The 20348-nt window shown below is 54.5% G+C and overlaps 1 protein-coding gene and 1 long non-coding RNA gene across 4 annotated transcripts in view; one reads left to right on the plus strand and one right to left on the minus strand.

Annotated features, from left to right (window-relative positions):
* The window catches only part of SLX9 (SLX9 ribosome biogenesis factor), a 28250-nt gene extending 9863 nt beyond the window's left edge, over window positions 1-18387 (minus strand). The window contains exons 1-3 of one of the 3 annotated variants that reach the window (XM_036994924.2): window positions 18197-18384; window positions 13902-14010; window positions 3258-3326 (exon numbers count right to left, since the gene is read on the minus strand). In XM_036994924.2, the coding sequence (XP_036850819.2) occupies window positions 3258-3326; window positions 13902-14010; window positions 18197-18334 (316 nt within the window). In that variant the 5' untranslated portion in view covers window positions 18335-18384. Of the gene's footprint in view, window positions 1-3257; window positions 3327-13901; window positions 14011-18196 lie in introns of all 3 variants that reach the window. The other 2 variants (XM_073231237.1, XM_036994923.2) reach the window with 2 other exon arrangements.
* Window positions 18388-18412: 25 nt separating this feature from the next.
* Window positions 18413-20002, plus strand: LOC140848353 (uncharacterized). The gene is made up of 2 exons (XR_012129090.1): window positions 18413-18786; window positions 19256-20002. It is a non-coding gene; the product is annotated as an uncharacterized lncRNA (long non-coding RNA).
* Window positions 20003-20348: the final 346 nt, after the last annotated feature.

Genomic DNA, 20348 nt, shown 5'->3' on the forward strand with positions numbered 1-20348 from the left:
GTAAAACTGTCTCTATTTTAAGAAGCATTACTACTTATGTAGAAAATTCTAAGGAATGTACAGAGTAGCTACCAGAACTAATACATGATTTCATCAAGGTCAGGGGCTACAAGATTAAAACAAAGATATTTTTACACACTAGCAGAAAAGTAGAAAATGAAGCTTTTGAGAATTCTAGCTACAATAGCTTCAAAAACTATAAAACAGCAATAAACTTATCAAAAAGACCCATGTGAGCCCTCTCCTCTACAAACTACACACTGATAATAATAGAAATTAAAACCAGAAGAAATGGAGACACACATACCATGTTCACAGATTCAAAGACTCAGCATTGTTAAAATGGCAACTCCCCAATATGATCTACAGACTCAAAGTAACCTCAGTCATTCTCCTACCAGGCTATTTTTGGGGGGGAGGGATCGTGGTGGTCTTTAAAAGAGCGACAAGCCTATAATAAAATCTATACAGAAACGCCAAGGATCTGGAATAGCAAAGCCATCTTAGAACTGCAGAGCTAGAACAGAGGACTCCGTGGTCTGACTCAGACTTATGCTAACGCCACAGCCTGTACATGGGGACGCGCGAGAAAGGGGTCAACAGAGGTGCACCCCAAAACAGGACCTCACTTAGAAGCCATCTGATTTTCACAAAGACTCCAAAACAACCGAATGAGGAAACACAGGTCTTTATAACATGTAGCGCTAGCACAACTGAATATCCACAATGAAGAGAAAAAGAGAACCTTAGCCACCACCTCACACCACAGACAACCATTAATCCAAGATGGATCAGAACCTGAAGATAAAAGCCAAAAGTTCAAAGATTTTAGAATAGGACAGAATCTGTACGACCTAAAATTCAGCAAAGTTTTCTTAAACAAGACACACACATTAACCATATAAGAAAAAAAATTAGATTCCTCTAAATTAAACTTCTTTGCATCCAAAAAAAAAAAAATTGTTAAGAAAATGAATAGGCAGGTAAGTCTGGAAGAAAATTATTTGCAAAACAAACACCTGACCAAGGACTGGTCTCCAGGAAATAAAAATTCTTGAAGCTCAATAATAAAAAGGCAAAGGGCCCCTCGAAACAGACACTCAACTGTAGACGATACTCAAACAGGCGGTAAGTTAAGCACAGAAAATGTTCATTAGTGGCCACGACAATTTCCAGCACAATAAGCTACCACTTCCAGAAGAGACCAGCATCACAGAGGGCTGGCAAAGCCAGGGTGTGGCCAGAGCTCTCCCACGTTGCTGGTGGGAGAGCAAATGTATAACCACTTTAGAGGAACGTCTGGCAGTTGCTTATGAAACTAAACATACACCTGCCCTATGACCCAGCATTCCATTCCCAAGTATTTATCCAAGAGAAACGAAAACATATGTCCACAAGAAGACTTGTAAGGAATGTTCATAGCAGCCTTATTCATAGCAGCTAAAGAGAAAAACGGCCAGGTGTCCATCAACAGTGGGCCCCAAAGAGTATGTCCATATAAAGAAGCACTTCGAGCAATACAAGGGCGTAGCAGCAGCTGCACGCAGCACGGACAAGTCTCAGAAAGAGCCCACTAAGCCAAAGGATCCAGAGCCCAAAAGAGCACATCCTATATGGCGCTGTTTCTATAATGTCTGGAGCAGTGAGACACGAACTATGACCCGAGAGTGGTCGGACAGTGGCGACCTCTGGGGTAGCCAAGGGTGGGAGCTGACAGAAGGGGTGGGGGCTCCCAGGGTACGCCGATGTGCTGCACCTGGAAAGGGATTTTGGTTGCACAGGTGTAACCGTTTGCCATAGATCGCTGGATTGGCACACTTAACTAACTGCGTTTCATTGTATGTAAACTTTACCTCAAAATAAAAATAAAAAAGAGCCATAACCAAGTAATGAATTCCAGAAGTATTTGGGAGAAAGCGTCCTGATGTCTGCAGCTGACTCTGGAAGGCACGGTGAGACGCAGCCTGCTGTACGGGGGGCTGATGAGCAGTCAGCGAGGATATGTTCTGTGTAAAGTCTAGGTGGTGGGACCTGCTCTTCTGTATGAAATTTTCCATAATAAAATATTAGGTAAAATTGGCTTGGGAGCTGTAGTTAAGGGTATATTCAGAGGCTAACTTATAGCCCGTCATTCCCAAACAGAACTGATAAAAACACAGGGGCTAAGTACTCAGACCTAAAGAAAACAAGAACAAGGTATTAAAAAAACACAAACTAAGAATTTAGAAAGCAGAGAAGCAGAACAGACAAGTAACTACAAGATTTCTTAGAAGGGAAGAGATAAGCTGCCCAGAACGTGAAGAGGCGTTACCTGAAGGACAGGGATCATGCATCAGGGGGCCGAGCCCCGTGATCTGATCATGTGAGATGCTTTCGCAGGAAATGAGAGCCCAATGCTGACGGGGCGGCAAGAAAGACCAACTGCCATGGAAGGAAAGTTAAATGTCACCCAAGCACTGAGACCAGAAACACGCGGGGTCCCAGTGGTTTCCGTCAGCTTCTGCATATCCGCTTCCCGAGGGACGCTCTACAGAACCCCACACTAGGGACCATGGAAAGGAAAATGGATGAACAGACCACTTTCTTAAGAAACATCCAAAAAGTGACAGAAATGATAAAATTAGTGATTGTGGAAGAAACTGACAAATATCTCTAAAAAATTAAAAACACACTTTCCTTACGACCTTCAAGGAAAAAATAATGTGGATCGCAATTTCACTGAGACAGCATAAAAAAGAAAATAATCCAAATTAACTTAAAAAGTTAACAGAATGTTAAAAAAAACAGTAAAAAAAATTACAAAACAATCTTCATAAGAAAATTTTTAGAAAAATAGTAGCAAACATTCAGCATCACGGGCAGTAGCTATGTCCCGAGACATTATCGGTGGAAGGAGGTGTGGATATCCAACCGTGTAGGGCAGGGCATCCAGCTGCCGGTGGGTGAGGAAACCCGCTAGGCGCCAGACCCGGGGGCGGGCACGGCCCGAAGGACACACACCTCACAGAGAACTGTCAGGAAACTACCGTCAAGCACCGTCACTCTGGTGATGACACATCTCATCACCCAGCTTCAGAGGCCCCCCTCTTAGGAAGGAGCTAGACGGGGCCCTGCAGGCCCTGGTGTGGGAAGGCAGCGCCCCCCCTTCTGGGCCATGTGCTGGGCACGGGCACATCACAGCCACTCGGGGCACACGTGCTGCGGGACCTCCCCAGCCCGGGCCCCCAGCGTGCAGCAGTAGGGCAGGGTGGACTTACTCTGCAGCCACCTCTCACGCCTCAGCTTCAGCTTCTCCTTCTTGGGCAAAATGGTCTTCGCCTCGGTGCCTGAGGGCAGACAGAGAACAGGTGGGGTGAGGGGGGCATTCTCGTGCCCACAGAAGCCTGCAGCTCCCACCCTATGGGGTTTCCTTGGCTATTTACACAGATCCATGATGTCTGAGGATGCCCAGGAGGCCTTTACCAGCAGCCCTCCACCCCAACGCCAGGATGGCCGTGGGGATGAGGTACAGCACACCCACGCAGCCCAGAGGTACCACACAGCTCACAGAGAGGAAGCACGAGCCAGCAGTGACTGGGCAGAGGCCACGAGGCCCCCAGGTCCCTGCTGCTGGGCCCCCTCAGGAGCCTGTCCTCAGCCCCACAGCATATCTGCTGACCTTTAGTCAGAAGCCCTGGGCACGTTTCCATCACAGACCCTATGAATGAGCCCCACTTCACAGAGCAGAAAGCAGAGGGTCAGAGGGGCCAAGACTTGCTCCAGGTCACCAGGACACCATGGACAGACTGAAACAGAGCTGATGGCTGGGCCCCAGCCTCCGGTCTCCCCAGCACAGCGGTCTGGGACTGAGCCCCACTGAAACATCGCCAGCACCCCTGGGACCACACAACTGGAGGGGTGTTTGAGACACAGGATTTAGAGATTTATTCCCCAAAATAAAACAGGAACCAAGGTGTAGGCACAGGTTCTACTTCACTAAGACCAGGAGAAACAAAGCAGCACCCAGGTCTGTCGAGAGAAACACAGTGATCCCACTAAACTCGACTTCGTTTCAAAACCCAGGTAGAAGTCCAAATCCCGTGACTCCACAGGAACCCAGTCCCTTTCCCATCAGCGAGCTCCTGCATGCTGTGGCCTGTGCTTAAACCTCCAGACATGCCTGGAGCTGACCTACTTTCCTCCTCATCCCGGCCTCTCATCCGCCAGCAGAAGGGGGGCCCTCTGACTGCAGAGCACCCTTAGCTGAGAGGTGGCAGGCTGCTCGTGAAAGAGGGAAGAGCAGGGGGCCTGCCGCACACCCCTGCTCTGCCAGCCAGCACAGTTGTCAGCCCCCCAGCACTCCCGACACTGCACCCCAGCACAGGAGCCACAGGTGCAGCGCCAAGGCAGGCACCTGTGCAGCCTGGTGCGGGGGTCACAAGCCCCAGGGACAGGATCACAGTGTGAGAAGGGTGAGAGGCACCTGTCTGGGGGCCGTGGCTGAACCCACCCAGCAGAAGGTGGGAGGGGGGCCTCCCACAGGAGCCCCCACGGACGCCAGGTAGGGAGCACACCGAGGGGTCCAGGAAGACTTTCTCCCCACCGCCCCACAACTTGCCATCACTCTGAAATAGTTCAAAAGAACATTGTCTACAAGCTCAGGAGACTGACCCACGTGTGGCGGCATCTGAATGTAGAGCAGGTGGAGCCCGACCCTTCCCAGCTCTGCCCCGGGACCTCTGCCCAACAGCCCATCTCCATGGCACCAGGGAAACAGGAACCAAACAGGCTGGCCCTGCTAGCCGGCACAGGGCTCGGAAAGCTAAGCCCCGCCAAAGCAGCTGCAACACTAGTAGCAGGCCCTGCAGGCCCCAGAGCTTGGGTACATCTGCAGCCTGGGCAGTATGCTGGACACAAGGCCGGGCGCCAGGAGCCCTGCTCACCTCGGGTCCCTGCTGTGTCCCTGCGGGTGCCCCCATGCACCTGGAGGGCTCTAAGAGCCCGAGCCACTCGGGGCAGGCAGGGCCCGGCTCCGCGCTGAGCCCCAGCCTCTGACAAGACAGGAGAAGGAGCCCTGCCAGTCCCTGCCTTGAACCGCAGCAAGCATGCCCAACCTATGGCTGCCTGCTCAGCGCACATCCAAGGGCTACACAAGCCTCAGCAGAAAGGGCTGTGGGGTCACACAAGCAGGGTGTTTAAAAGCGCCTGCACAAAACTGCACCCCGGTCCCTCCCAGAGCCACGGTCTTGGGACACACCCTGACTGCCAGATCACCTGGAGTCGGCACTGCAGCTCCACTGGCCGTGGGTGAGGGGGATAAGAGGTGTCCAGCAGCATTTCTCATGATTCACAAAGTGGCAGCGACGGGTCCAGTCATCCCAGTCCAAGGACTCAACAGGAACTCAGGGCGGGAGCCAGGAACGCCAAGTCTACAGCAGGCCCGGCCGACCCGGAGCATTCCCAGGACCCAGAGAGCAGCCTGCCCTTAAGGATGAGCAGCTCTCCAGGCCTAAGATAAAAACAAGACTTAAAAGAAGATGTATGCACCTTACATATTGTGGCCAAGCTATGGCAGTACCCAAGTACCCACTGCTGGACACCTGGCTGCAGGTGTGGTACACATACATACAGTGGACATTACCCAGCCATAAGTAAGAAAGAAATTCTGCCCTCTGCAACATGAAGGACCCAGAGGGTGTTATACTAAATGGAATAAGTCAGAGAAAGACAAACACCATATGATTTCATTTATATGTGTAATCTAAAGGATAAAACAAGTGGACAAAACACTCAAAACAGACACAGACATAGACTGGTGGTTGCCACAGAGGAAGGGGGTAGGGGGATGGGTGTAGGTGAAGGGGATAAAGAGGTAAAACTTTCAATTATGAAACAGTCACAGGGATGGAAGTACACACAGGAAAAGAGCTGACAGTCCTGACATTTCTCTGTGCACTGACCACAGGGAGAGGGCAAGCAGCAACCACGCAGGCATGGAGCCTCCTGGGGCGCAGGCCCCTGCTCTCGGGCTCCCCTCTGGCCAGCATGAGGGGAGGGATTCTGGCCTGATGTCCACTGCCCACCCGTGCCTCCACTGACCTGGCCCATCTCCCTGGCTGCCCCCAGGTTATGGTGGGGGGGCCAGGCAGGGGGACTCCAGAAACACGGGCCCAGGGGACAGCAGGCCACACAGCTGCACAGCACTTCTGCAGGTTCCAAGGATAGAGGCAGGGGCTCACCCTCCCAGGCTCCTCTCAGGAGAGAAAGTCAGCAGAGACCATCCCAGGAGCCAAGCACCCACTGCACCCCGCCGCCACACAGCTCCCGAAGTGCCGCCATGTGCTCACATCAAGGCCCACCTCCCTCTGGTGTCTGGCAGAGGCTGGGGGCCTCAACATCTGCCCGGAGCCACCACAGTGGCATGCCCACATGCCCCGCACATGTCCCCTCCTCTCCTCCACCAGCATGGGCCCACGGAGGATGAGAAAGGGACCACTTTGGGGTTCCGCACCAGATAACATGCACAGACCTCCCCCACCCCCTGACCACGGGCAGTACCAAGCCCAAAGAGGAAGCAGCAAAGTGTCAGAGGGACAGGCACGCACAGGGCCACGAGGCTCAGCTGTCACAGCACGTTTACACCAGTGTCTCACCTGGGGGCTAGTGGGAAGGCCAATTAGCCAGAACGCGCCAGGAGGGCCTCAACCTCACAGATACCAGGGGGAACACACACAAGTGTGCAGGCGCCCAAAAGGAGATGTGCGGCTGCCAGACTCCGGACACCAAGTGCCACCAGCCCAGGACGGCATGGAAAAACCGGGGACAGGGAGGACATCACACACACATGGCAGCACACAGGCCTCAGCCTCCTCCCACCATCCCCAAGCTTCTGCCTGAAAGTCCTCGGCCGCCCTCCGGCCCCAGCCACCCACGACAAGAGTGACGAGAAGACAGCCTCGCGGAATGCTGCCCACCAGGCTCTACAAGCAGCAGAAACACGCCAAGGACCTAAAATAGCTCCCGCCACCGAGTCCAGAGTGCTGGGTTTAGAAATAGCAACTCACAGGCTCAGAAGCACCTCCCGGCCCCGTCTTCTGCAAGCACACAACCCAGATGTGACAGAGAAGCAGCCCCCGCACAAGGCGATGGCCCCCACACACTCCAGCCCGGCGCAAACCCGCTGCGGGTGGGCAGCTGTGAGGACAGTGCCCCCCTTGGGAGGAAGGTCCCAGAGCTGGTCGCAGCAGGTGGGGACCCTGCCTGGACAAAGGGCGGGGGCGAGCTTGGGATAGGAGCCACTGGCTGCTTCCTGAAAGGGGTGGGAGGGTGGGGTCAGCGCCACGAGGCCTGTGAGCTGTGCAGTCTATGGGCAGATGGGTCACAGACACAAAATCCCACATGGGGCCATGGGGACATGCGGACAGTAGTCTCTGAGCGGCAAGAACAGGCTTTTGCTTTATTTCTTTTCTACAGTGATCATTTCCTTTTACAATTACAAAGTGTTATTTTTCACAAAAACAATTTTAGGGAGTCTGGCCCCTAAGTTTCAAGCCTGCCAGAGGCAGGCTGTGAGGAGGGGCAGGGTGGGGCCACTCAGATGTCTGGGGTTGAGGACTTGGGCATCCAGCCACATGCCAGCTCAGTTTCAGTGGGCTGGAGCCCCACCAGCATAGAGAGGGGTCTCCACCCACAGTCAGGATCCTCCAACCCCCTCAAAGTTCCAGAGCAACCCCAGATCCGCCCTCTCTCAGGGCACAGCACGCTAGGACCTGACGCCCTCCGCTGCTCCGGGGGCTCCCACCCACTGGCGCACGGGGATGTCCCACTGAGGCAACATGCTGGCCCTCAGACTGCTGCCAGCTTCCCCTGTGCCCAGGATGGCACTGATGCCAAGGGAAGGGGGACCACATCCATGAGAGTACAGGGCAGGGCTCCTGCACCATAGGACACATGTTCAAGCCACCTTCAAGACCAGCAAACTACTTTCATCCAACGAGCACTTAGCCCACCATGCTGCCACGGTCATATGGTCACCTGCTCGGGCCATACCCTGCACTCAGAGCTCTGCAAGGACAGACCCACTGGGCCTTGCAGATGAAGGAGCTGTGGCCACAGAAAGCGGATGTGACCCAGCAGTCTGGCTCCTGACCCAGGAAGCTGAAGCATGCCTCGGCCCTCAGGTCGACGGTGGCAGCACGGTGGACAGTGGGACCACGGGAGAGAAGTTCATGCAGAGATAGCCTTGGGCCAAAGCAGCCCGTGGGCCTTGGTGTGCTGACTACTGGCCCCAAGCCCTCACAACATGTGGCTCACGGGCTTCCAAATTCAAAAGCTCAGCCCTCCCCAGACACCCAGGGCAACCGAGCACCACACAGTGGGTGGACCCTCACACCAGCACTGTTCACTCCACAGAGATGGGATGGCCGGACACTACCCCGGGGCACAGGCAAGCACTGCAGTCTTCCCTAGCCGGCAGTGGGCACTGCCCCGTCCTCTCCCTCTGCAGAGCGGGTACCCATGCCCTCACACAGCACCCGCAGCCCAGGGCCATCCTCCTGCACTTGGCCATGAGAACTTCCCAAGCACTGGCACAGAGCACATCCAGAGAGGGAGGGCTGGGCGACATGAGTACTGGGGCAGCTGCAGCGGTACCGAGGTGCTGGGGGGGGGCCACTCATGCACAGGACAAGGGCATCCATCCCCTCCCGAGTGATGACCACAGAGGGAGCAGGGCGAGGCCCTGTCCCCCAGAGAGGAGGCGGCCACGCCCAGGGCCCAGCCCCATAGCTGTCCCAACCCCCACCTCTCATTACCATCCACACAGGGTCCTGGGCTGCCCACCCCTGCCCTTCCCGGCTTCCTGCTGTGAACACGAACAGGCTCCGGATGATCCCGGTGAGAAGAGCCGGCCTCAGGGCCCCCTCCTGCCCTCCCAGTGTGTCCCTGCAGGGCCAACGTGCTCAGCACTGCACTCAGCAGCCCCCTGCCAGCTGGCCCAGAGCAGATGCCACACTCTGTAGTCCTCCACTGGGTCAAGCACACAGCCTCCAGGCCCTGCTAGCAAGATACCCCTAGAGGCAGCAGACACCCCTCCCCAGGGCCAGGTGCCAAAGGCCTGCTCCCACAGCAAGGAGCCAGACACCAGGTGATATGCAGGGGTGTGCACAGCCTGCAGCCGCCTCCAACAGGTAGCAGCTCACATAGGCAGGAGACAGGCAGGCCTTCCCCAGCTCCCCAATGGGCAAACGCCACCACCCACTGAAGACCTCCAGTCTTCCACTCCAGCTGTCTCTGTGGGGCAGGAGGCCAAGGGGAAAGCTAAACGCCCCCTCCCACCTGCCTCCAGAGCACAGTGGCCAGTGGGCTTCAGTGTCCTTGTCCTGGGGCTGCCCCCACAGATCGGCAGCTCCCTCTCCTCACTCAGCCCTCTGGGTCTTGTCTCATGTCTGGGGTCGGGGTGAAGACAAGTGAGGAAAACGTGGATTTTGCCATCCCCTCACCTCATGGCTGGAGGAAAGGGTAGATGAAGTCTTTGAGGAGGGAAGTTTAAAAGAATCCCTGAAGACAACCCCTGGGAGCTCTCCCTCTGTCTGTGTGAGTGGAGCTTGGCGTCTGTGCCTCCTGCCGCTCCAAACGGGCTTGCTTAACAGACACAGCTTTGCCGCCCTCTGCTGAGCAGACTCCACGCCCAGCCTGCCCAAACAAGTTCTCAATAGAAACCACGGAGGTCAGCCAGCCCAGAGGGGAACCTAAGGTCACAGCACTGCAGCTGTGCAGCCACGGGCACAGTCCCCAGGAGACGAGAGGCGGGCGCACAGCTCGAGGAGCCCTGCAGCAAGGTCCCTCTGGCCAGCCCTGTCCGCTCCCCAGCGCTCCTCCGGCCAAGGGCCAGTCAGCTGCCAGAGCCCAGCAGGCACGCCTCCATGCCACCCAGTGCGCCGGCCACACTCTGGCGACACTGATGCTCTTCCCTCCTGCCCTTCTGCCCCCACATCCCCGACCAGGCCTGTCCTCCTGGCTTGCTCCCCCCCCACCCCCACTAAGGGCTTGCATCCAGGGCCAGCACTGCCCGACCCAGGCCACAGGACCGAGCACTGGCCCGACATCCAGGGGCTTTGCGAACTGGGTGGGCTTGTTTTCTGTAGCTTTCCAGCACGAAGAACACAGAACTAGAAACAGAATTGGCAGGGTGGCATCCTTAGCAGGGGAGGAACCTGGACCTGCCACAGGCCAAGGAGCAGACACAAAGGAGCTGTGCAGCACTTCCCATGTGTGATGCACCGCCCGTGGGCCCTGACCCTGAGGGCAAAGCTCTGCAGCCCCACAGAGCCCCTCAGGGAGCTCGGAGCCCCCGCCTAGAATCAGAAGATGGGTCCAAGGGGCAGACCTGGCTCCTGGGCCGGCAGGGCTCCCAACGGCCCCACTCAGAAATGCAGGAGAGAGCCACCAGCTAAGAACCCACAGGGTCAAACAGGCCCCCGCTGGGTCCTGGTGGCATGCAGGCATGTCTGCATGGGGGGCAGCACAGGCCGCACATGGGGGAGACAAGCGCACACAGACACGTGGGGCCACACAGTGGACATTCATCCCCCGGGGAGGGACCCACAACCAGGTTGGGCAACACGGCAGCCAGAGAGGCAGGGAGCAGCTCTGTTTGTGAGGCAGCCCATGGCAAGGACATGTGGGGAGGGCATCTGAGCTGATCTGGGCAGACAGGCACCCTCGCCTTCGCAGCCCAGCAGGCCGCTGGGTCATCGAATGCCACTTTCCACATGACCTGCACCTGCCCCAGGCCACTGGCCCCAGCTTGAACCAGAGGGAGCCACAAGCCCACACCCCTGGGGGTCAGGGGCTGGACAGTCAGGAAGCAGAACTGACCAGCGCCAAGACAGAAGAGCTGCTGGAGATGAGGGAGGCGTGGAGAGGCAGGTGTGCCCACCTGCCCACAGGAACCAAGGGGCGTCTGGGCCCCAGGCCAGTGGAGACAGGGCCTCGCTCTTGGGGACACATGGCCGCCCCCTGCGCAGCACCACTGACACCACCTCACACCCCAACTGCCTTGACTCATCTTACCCCCCACACGCAAGTCAGGGGCCAAGGAGCACCAGCCCTCCCTTCACAGAAGGGCAGCCCAGGCCCAAAGCAAGCCAGTACCCTGCCATCACCGCCGTTCCCAGGTGGGCCTCATGGCTCTGAGCTGTGCAAAGGGAGGGGGAGGGGCCGCTTCACTCCCCACCCCCCCACCCCGCATTGGATCCTTGTCTGACGGGACAAGGTATGCCAGCCCCTCACCGACATGGGAGCGCCACCTGGCCAGCATGGTTACAGGAGCCTTGGACAACTCCCAGTCAGGCCCTCACAGCACACCTGCCCACATTCACCTGGCAGGTGATGTTTAACAGACACTCCCAAACCAGCTAACTGTGCATGGCACCACGGGCTGACTCAGGTCTTATGACTCCACAGTAATGCTCTGTCCCCTCCACTCCCTCCAAAATGCACCGGGACACTGGCTGTGACACAGATGCCCCTCCTGCTCTTTGCCCTCACCTGAAGACAGCCCGTCGCAGAGACCCCACTACAGGCAGGCCAGAGGCCAGTGCAAGGCTGGGGGCCCCAGCACCCATGAGGGCCCCACCGGCCTCTCCCTTGAAGGTAAGTTGCCACACGCCCTGCACCTCCACGGGCATGGCTCCTACTGAGGGGAAGTTTGTCAGCTGCTGAGGGAGCGAAAGCCACATGCTCGGCAGCACTTCCCATGCCCCGAACAGAGGTGAGAAGTCCCAGTCCCGCACTGAGCAGCAAGGGCCCAGGGCTCGCCATCAGACAACAGGTTCTGGTCAGGCCCAGGCACTCCAGATGGGTGAGGCCGCTACCGCCAGCTGAGCTGCTTCACTTGTTCAGCAGCAAACACAACTCACTAGGGCAGCTGAGTGGAGCAAATGAGGTAAGAACGTGCTGTGAGCCAAGACGGCGGCCCAGCCTGCGGGGGTGAGGACCAGGCCGGCCATGGGGGTGCAGTACAGAGCTGGACCACAGCAGAGCCCACCCCACAGGCAGAAGCAAACCCGGCCCCACCGCCCCAGGGGAGGTGGAGGCTAGGGGAAAGGCCGCAGGGGTGGGAATACAGGAGTCGCCCATGTGGGGTGGGAATACAGGAGTCGCCCATGTGGGGAACTGTCAGAAGGCGGCATCTGTCAGCTCTCTGGAGGAGCAGCTTATGGGGCAATTTAAAAACCTAGAAGGGTTTTTGTATGAGATAATAAAGAGCTGCCTTCTACAATAAACTCATTCACCCAAGTTTAAGAAAAGCACTCAAAACTGCCCCAAATACAGACAAACCATAAGAGAGTCAGTGAACACACAGAGCCATGGGATCTGGGTCCATTGGTCACCAAAGTAAGTGCCTGTGGCTCCACCTCCAGGTACAGGCCCGCCCATCCCACCCCAGGGAAGAACTGGGGGTCCACAAGGGGCAAGAACACGCTACTCAGAAACAAGCTGCTTTGGGGGCCACGTAGGTCAGTTTGAGCTGACGGAAAACACAATCACCCACTGCAGAAGCACCTTTCAGAACTTCCCTCATCTGAATAAAAACCGCTAAGTGCGGCCGCGAGCCCCCACGAGATGTCCCGCAGTGAGGCTCCCACGGCAGACTGGCGCCCCTGCTCCCGGCTGAGCTCAGAGATGCAGGCTGTGGCTGCCTCTGACAGGCCCATCACGCAGGTCTGCCACGGGACAGGTGCTGTGGGCGCGAATAAACAGCATTTCCTCTGTGAGCTGTCTTTGGTCACTGTGATTTGCGGCCTCCCCAGAACCCAGAGGGTGGAGGGAAGGTTTTTCCTCCCTGCAGTTTCTAAGCACAAGGAATGACAAAGGCCCAGGCATGGCGTCCCAGCAGAACAGAGAGACCCAAAGCCATGATGTGGACATGCCCCTGAGAAATGCTTGACAGATATCATACCAGGGAAATCATTACAACTTACAACTCTTTGAACAGTTCACGAGCAGTAGAGGGGAACCTGAGCAAATCACAGTAGAAATCTGGAAGCTGCTCAATTATCCTACAGGAAAACAGTGAAGAAAAGTGGGAAAAGGGCACATGTCCACGCAACACACTGACACGGGGCCACAGAAACGTGGGCCAATGCGGCAGGGCAGCTGTCGGGGGCATAAAGAGTGAGGCCTGTGGCAGGGTTAAGCCCACATGAAGAGGCAGCACAGCAGGATCACAAGGAGCCGAGCGCCAACACCTGGAGGCCAGGGCTCCCTCAGGGTCCCTCCAGCAGTTTTTAAAGAGTGTCGTTCACACAGGCAGCATGGAGGCCTCCCCAGCACGTGGTGGTGGGCCTACCTGGGCCTCCGGGACCCACCCCACCTCCCAGGCCAGCCTGCCTCAGCCAGAAAACTCTGCCTAAGAATGTTGGCTGATTTGGGTTAGAGAAACATGTCAAAAGACACCAGGAAAATGCAACCAGCAAACTTCTAAATGGGGGAAGTGCAGTAGGGAAAATGATCTGCTCCCTCATCATAAAAACATTAAAGAAAAGGTCAGGAAAGGGCTGGACTGCACCGCAGCATGCAGCCCTCATTCACACTCTTTTATGTGATGGTGTAAGTTTTAGGTGTGATCATGGTGTTATGGGTAGTTTTTGTTTTTTAAGAAATATATACTGGAGAATTTTTTAGTGAAAAGCTATTTGCCTTTATATAACTTCAAAAGGTGTGTGTTGAAGGCAGGTGGTGGACACGTGAGATTTCTTTATACCATTCTATTTTATTACATGGTTAAATTTTTCCACTAATTAAAGAAATCTCTTAAAAATGTGCAGGGTAACTTGGAATTTGCCCTGGCACCTCAGAGCTGGCCTGGCACCAGCACTGTAAGCACCCAACCCCACGGACGGCTTCCTTGCTCTCACCTCTCCTGATGGAGGTGACACTCCTTGTATCCAGGTCCAGCTTCTGCACCAAGGCGCTGGGGTCTATCTTGGTCCTGGCAAAGACGTCTGTGCTCATGAAGGCCCACTCCTGCAAAGGCAAGGGGGACGGGGATGTAAGCCTCACCTCATGGCTCAGGGTGCAGCACAGGCAGGCCACGTGGCATGGAACCCTCAGTGAGGCTGCGGCCAGGCCAGCTGATCACCAGAAGGCCTGGGGAAATGCCCCTTGCTCTGGGAGTGCAGTCAATCACCAGGCAGTCCGCTCCTGGTCTGGGGACCACCTTAGGCCAGATTCAGGGTCAGGAATGCATACAGATGACGACCTCAGCACTCAGGAGCACCTGAGGCAGGATCCGATCTCCTCCTAGGCCTGGAGCCTTCTGATTCACTCCATGGCACTCTCCAGGCTCACAGCTGCTCTCCCATCTCAGCAGTCTCTCCCACGGCTATTTCCACCTATGCTCATCCTTCCAGCTAGATTTCGAAGCCTGCCACACCACTGCCAACCACGCTGTGCTAACCCAGAGCCTGCCTCCCAGACATGTCCGGCTCACTCCACAACAAGGGGCCACAGGAGGCAAGGCAGCCTTGACCCCTAAGAGTCACTGACCCAGACACAGGACTGGGTAGAAACTAGCTCAAGTGCCAAGAAGGAGGGCCCACACCCAAAGCCCCTGATAGAGAAGCCCTCACTTTTGGGGAGCAGCTAACGCAGGGGAGAGGAAGTCATCAGAGAACTCAGAGACAGCAGTGCTGCCTCGCGGTGCCCAGGAGCAATCAGAGTGAGATGAACACACTTTCTAGAAAGCACTCCCCCAGCCGAACACAACACGGAACAGGAGGCACCTCTGAGCAAACACTGGCTGAACAGTAAGTTTTCAGACCCAGGTGCAACTCCTAGAAAGTGGCGTTCACAGCAGTCCAGGTGCCAGTCTGGAGGCTGTGTGAGGCTCAAGGCTGCACCAGCTCAGGAGTGATCAAACATAACATCAAAGTTGCCAGTCCTTGGCTAAAGGAGGGTCAAAAATGTCCCTGAACTGTGACAGCACCTCTGAGCCAGATATATGCACCCAGACTTCAGCACAACCCTAGCCAGTAAGTGGCCTCTGCTAACCCAGGTAGCCAGGCTAAAAGACAAAACAAGAAAAAGAAGGTGAGTGGGGAGCTCAAAGGCTGGACACTGCTGAAAGTGGAAGAGATTTCAGAGAGTTCATCAGAGCCTGGCAAACAAACCAACTGCCTGGGTGCTGAAATGTCCAGTTTTCAAAACCAACCAGTACAACATATGAAAAATATCAGGGAAGTGTGACCCAGCAACAGAAGCTGCTTTTGAGGGGCCCATATGTTGGGCCCAGTAAAGACTTCAAGGCAGCCATTGTGAATATGGCCACTGAACTAAGAGACCACATCCAAGAACCACAGGAAGGAATGAAGACATCTCATCAGCTATCAGTAAGAGAAAGAAACTGAAAAAAATTAAGTTCTGGAGTCAAGAACAGCAATCAAAATGAAAAATCTCATTGGTTCAAAGGTAGATTTGGGCTGCAGAGGAAAGAATCAGTAAATGTGAAGATGAATAAAAATTATGCCACCTGAAGGAGAGAGAAAAGTCAGGGCCTTGCAGAAAAATAAAGAGACTCAAGACGCCACTAAGCACGCCAACACATGTACACGTGATAGAAGTGCAAGAAGGAGAGAGGCAGAAGTAGTCAAATATTAGCTGAAAACTTGTCAAATTTGATGGAAAACACTAACTACACATCCAAGAAGCTCTATGAACACCAAGTAGGTGTTCACCAAGTAGGTGAAATTTGTACTCCAGACAGACTAAACACAAAGAAATCTATAGGGAGATGCATCAAAGTCAACATATTTAAAGGCAATGAGAAAAACTTGAACGCAGTGGAAGAAAAATGACATCCCAAACAAGGGAACTCCAGCGAGACTGCAGGCCAGCTTCAGAAACAGAGAAAACCAGAGGCAGTGGAAGACACACTCAACTAGTCAACCAAAAATCTTACGTCCAGCAAAACTAGCTTTCAGAAATGAAGGCAAAATAAAGACAATCCCAGATAAACCAAAGCTGGGAAATCTGTCACCAGCAGACCTGACTTCCAAGAAATGAAATACTCAGAATTTTTAATGCTGAACCCAAATGTGGTAATTCTAAATGAAACATGGAGCCTGGGAAAGGCAAATATGTAGCTAATTATAAAAGAGTAATTACAACAACTTAAGGTTGGGTGGGAAAATACATAGACACGACCTCCACAACACAAGGAGATGAGTGGGACTGGAGTCACATGGCAGTGAGGAGCTTACCTCTCACCAGAATTTACCAGTTTTACCTCCCATCAGAGTAAATGCTGACGTACACCATAAGCCCTACATCAACTGTTAAAGGTCACCCACTGACAAAGATTCTCTCCATGACCAAACTGCTCAACCTCCTGAGTTTTTCAACCAGACCTCAACTTTTCACACCAAAAGCACAAGCAACAAAAGAAAACAAGATAAACTGGACCGCATCAAAATTAGAAACTTTGTTCTTCCAAGGAAAATATCAAGAGAGTAAAAAGACAACCACAGAACTAGAAACAACATATGTAAACTGTGCATATCTGATAAGGATTTAGTATTGGGTATATATAAAACTCTTGCAACTCAACAACAAATAATTTTTAAATTGGCAAAGGATTTGAAAAGACATTTCTCTGAAGAAGTTATACAAACAGCCAACAAGCTCATGGAAAGATACTCAATATCATTATCCCTTAGGGAAAAGCAAATCAAAGTCAATTTAACAGCCCCTTACATCCACTAGGATGACTGTAATCAAAAAGACAGTAACACATGTTGGTGAGATGTGGCTAAACTGGAACCATCACGTATTGCTGATGGGGAATGTAAAATGGTGCAGTCACGATGGCAATTCATCAAGAAGCTATACATGGGGTTCCACACAACCTAGCAATTCTACTCCACTAAGTACACAGAAAAATTTGTGCACAAATGTTCACAGCAGTATTATTCACAATAGCCAAACATTTTGGAAAAAACCTAACCATCCATCAATGTATGACTGGAAAAACAAAATGTGGTGTGATAGGGTATACCCATATAACAAGTATTTTTCAGTCATAAAAAGAATTTAAACAAAGAAAAATGCTACAAAAATAATGCTACAAGGTTGAACCACAGGATGAACCACAGAAACATCCTAAGTGAATGAACCCAGACACAAAAGGCCACAATACCGTATTATTCCACTTTGACAAAATCTCCAGAACAGGCAGATCTATAGAGACAGAAAGTAGATTTGTAGTTAGCAGACTGACTGTTAAGTATGAAGCTTCTTTTCAGGGTGATGAATGTTGTGAAATTTGTAGTGATGACTGCACAATTCTGTGAATATACTACAATAATACCCGTTGAACTGTACAGTTCAAATGGGTGAGTTTTATGACATGTTAATTGTATCTCGATGGAGTGTTTATAAGCCAGGGCACTGGTGCCAGACCCAGGTCCAAACATCAGCTCCTTCAAGGGCAGCTGAGTGCCCTTGGCAATTTATCTAAACTGAGCTTTTGCACCTGTGAGCCCTGGGGCTGTTAGGAAGATGTCAAGGGCCTGGCTCACAGCAAGTGCTTAATAAATACGGCTGTCCTTGGCACCACTGTTCCAAAGCCATGGTCTCCGGGGACCACCAGCAAGGGCTCCGGGGCCGGCGCCCGATCAAACAAAAGGTCTGTCCACTCGGTGGAATTTTACAGCACCACAGAAAGGAGTGAAGCACTGACACATGATACAAACGGGATGAACCCTGAAAACATGCTAAATCCAGGAAGCCAACCTGTGTGCCTCCATCCGTATGAATGTACAGGACAGACAGAAACCTTAAGGCTGGGTGGGCCGGGGGTGACTGCCACGGGTGCTACGGGGCACGGGGTGTCTTGGTTTCGTCGTCAGCCCCGGGCATCTCCCTTCCTTTCCCGGAATCACCGCTTTGACTCTGGATTCCCGCCATACTCGCGCGCCTCTCCGGCGTTGCGGTGGGAGGTTTCTGTTCTCTCGTGCATAGCTCCCGGCGCGGTGCAAGCCACCCAGTCCCGGGCCCGCGGTCGGCGGCAAACACCGCGCAGGCCGAGGCGGCCCGGGGCGCCAAGGACCCTTCTCGGACGGGCGCCTAGCCGCGCGCCGCCGAGACGCAGGGCTAAGCCCGCCCGGACCCCGAGGCTGCCGGCGCGGTGCCCGCCCCGCCTCCCGCAGCTTACCTTTCCCCCGGCTGTGCCGGCCGAGGCCTGCGGAGAGGCCGCCTCTCGGGCCGGGGACGCGGGACGGCGCGCGGCCTCCCCCACGGGCCTCACGGCCGCCTGGTGCACGCGGGCCCGTAGTCCCCTCACTTTACCCATGGCCCCGCCGCACACCCGCGACCGACCGGAAGCCGTGGGCACCGCGGCGGAGCGCGCCGGAAGCTGGCCCGGCGCGCCGGCGCGGGGCGGAAACAGGGGCCGCGGCAGCTGGGGTCCGCGCTGCTCCGGGGCCGACCTCCCGGCGTTTGGTGGAATGACCCACACAGCGCTAGGCGGGGACGAAGCATGTTGAAAATACATAGTGTTTGCTAGAGTCCTTTCTGTTAGAAATGGCATAAAACTAAATGTGATTTATTCCCAGAGGAATTAATGTTTAAACAAAGCCTACATGTCAGAATAATGCCGGGGTGGGGGAGGGGGCGGTTTCTTGTTCGCGGAGTCGAAGAAGGAACTTCGTGAACGGACAAGGCAGGAGATTCACGGAGTTTTTGTTCAGATACAGAGAGAGAGCGCTTTATTCAAGATAAGAGGAAGTACAGAACGCCCCGCAGGTGCTGGGAGGGGCAAGGCTGCCGCTTGGGGTCTGGGTGTCTAGGGTTTTATGCTTGCTGCAGTGGGAGTTCTCTGCAGATCCAGCCAGAATGCTAGTTACATTTTAACCTATGCCTGTGAGGGTTTCCCGGAGACCCTATTGTAAGCTGACGGGCCTACGCGGCTATGGGCAATGGGTCCCGGGGGGGAATAAATTGTTACATCGCCTAAACTTCAAGCACCCAGTTTCCTAAGACCTTGTTCTTTCCCGGGGCCACCCCTGCCCTCACTGGGCTGGAGCTCCTCCCTGCTGCCTCCCCGTCTCAAGAACATGTACCAGGAGTCACGCCGACTGGCAGGGGGGAGGGAGATAAAGTGGGAGCTGTGCATCTCTTTCAAAAGAAAAAAAAAAGAAAGAAAAAAAAGTTTTAAACTAGCCAATGAAATTAAGACATGTAAAAAAAACCTAATATTGATATAATTTGCTAGGCGACGTCCGGGGAAGACTGTGAACCCTGCGGTACTCAGCCGGCGAGGAACCGGGGGTGGGACGCGCGCCAGGGAGTGAGCTGCCCGTCCTACCCGCCCTGAGGGCGCCTGCTCACCGGGCCGACCCTGCACGGCCCACTAAAGGCCCGCGCCGCTGCTCGCTGTGACTAAGTCGGACCAGTGAGTGCGTTTCTTACACTTTCAAAGTGCTGTGGGGGGAGAGAAAATGAGAGACGGGACCCTGGGAGCCTGTACGTGGTGAGGAGCAGTGTCCTGCCTGAATGGGGAGACTGAGGCAGAAGTGGCTGGGTCTGAGGGGGGCCCAACAGCGCTTGACTGAGCTAGTCTGCTTGTTGTAACCATGATTGAACTGTGAACCTTACTCCACTTCTGTGGATAAAATGAGAGTTCCTGTGGCCAGGATTCTTACCTGGCCCTGGTTGACTGGCTCACTGCACACCTGTGGGCAATGCGTGACTGTTGACTCCTATATAAAGAGCTCCGCCCAAGCGCTCTGCGCACGATAAGGTGGGACAGCGCAAGGCTGCAGGAGAGCAGAGCAGAGGTGGCAGCGCCAAGGACAGAGGCCCAGAGGACGGCTGTGTGGGACGACTGTGCAGAGAGACCCGGAGGACAGCTGTGCGGACAGAGGGGCCCAGAGGCAGAGACTGGCTTGCTGCATACAGATTCTAGTGACTGACCTGCCATCTGGAAATAAAGTTGGGTATAACCCTTTCACCCCAAGAACGTTTTGCTATCATTTTCTTTGGTCACACGGAATCCGTAGCAAACTTGCCTGGGGCTGAAGCCCACTGGCAAGACAACTTCTATCTTGTTTTTACTCTATTTACTCAGAAGAATCCCTTGGAATTGGATGTAACTCGCCCGTTAAATGGGAAAAAAGAGCTGGAGTAATTGGCCGCCAGTCGCATGCTGGAAGCTCCAAGCCCCTCACCTCGACTGTGGCCTGCTCACTGGCTTGGCCACCCCACATCCAGCCCTGAAGCACGCACTGGGGAACACAAAGTGGGGGTGGTGTAATCTTCACTCTCAAGGAGCCCATTGTGTTGGGGACACAAAGCTGACACAGCTG

Source organism: Manis javanica, chromosome 3 (assembly GCF_040802235.1).
Source record: "Manis javanica isolate MJ-LG chromosome 3, MJ_LKY, whole genome shotgun sequence".
Lineage (NCBI taxonomy): Eukaryota > Metazoa > Chordata > Mammalia > Pholidota > Manidae > Manis > Manis javanica.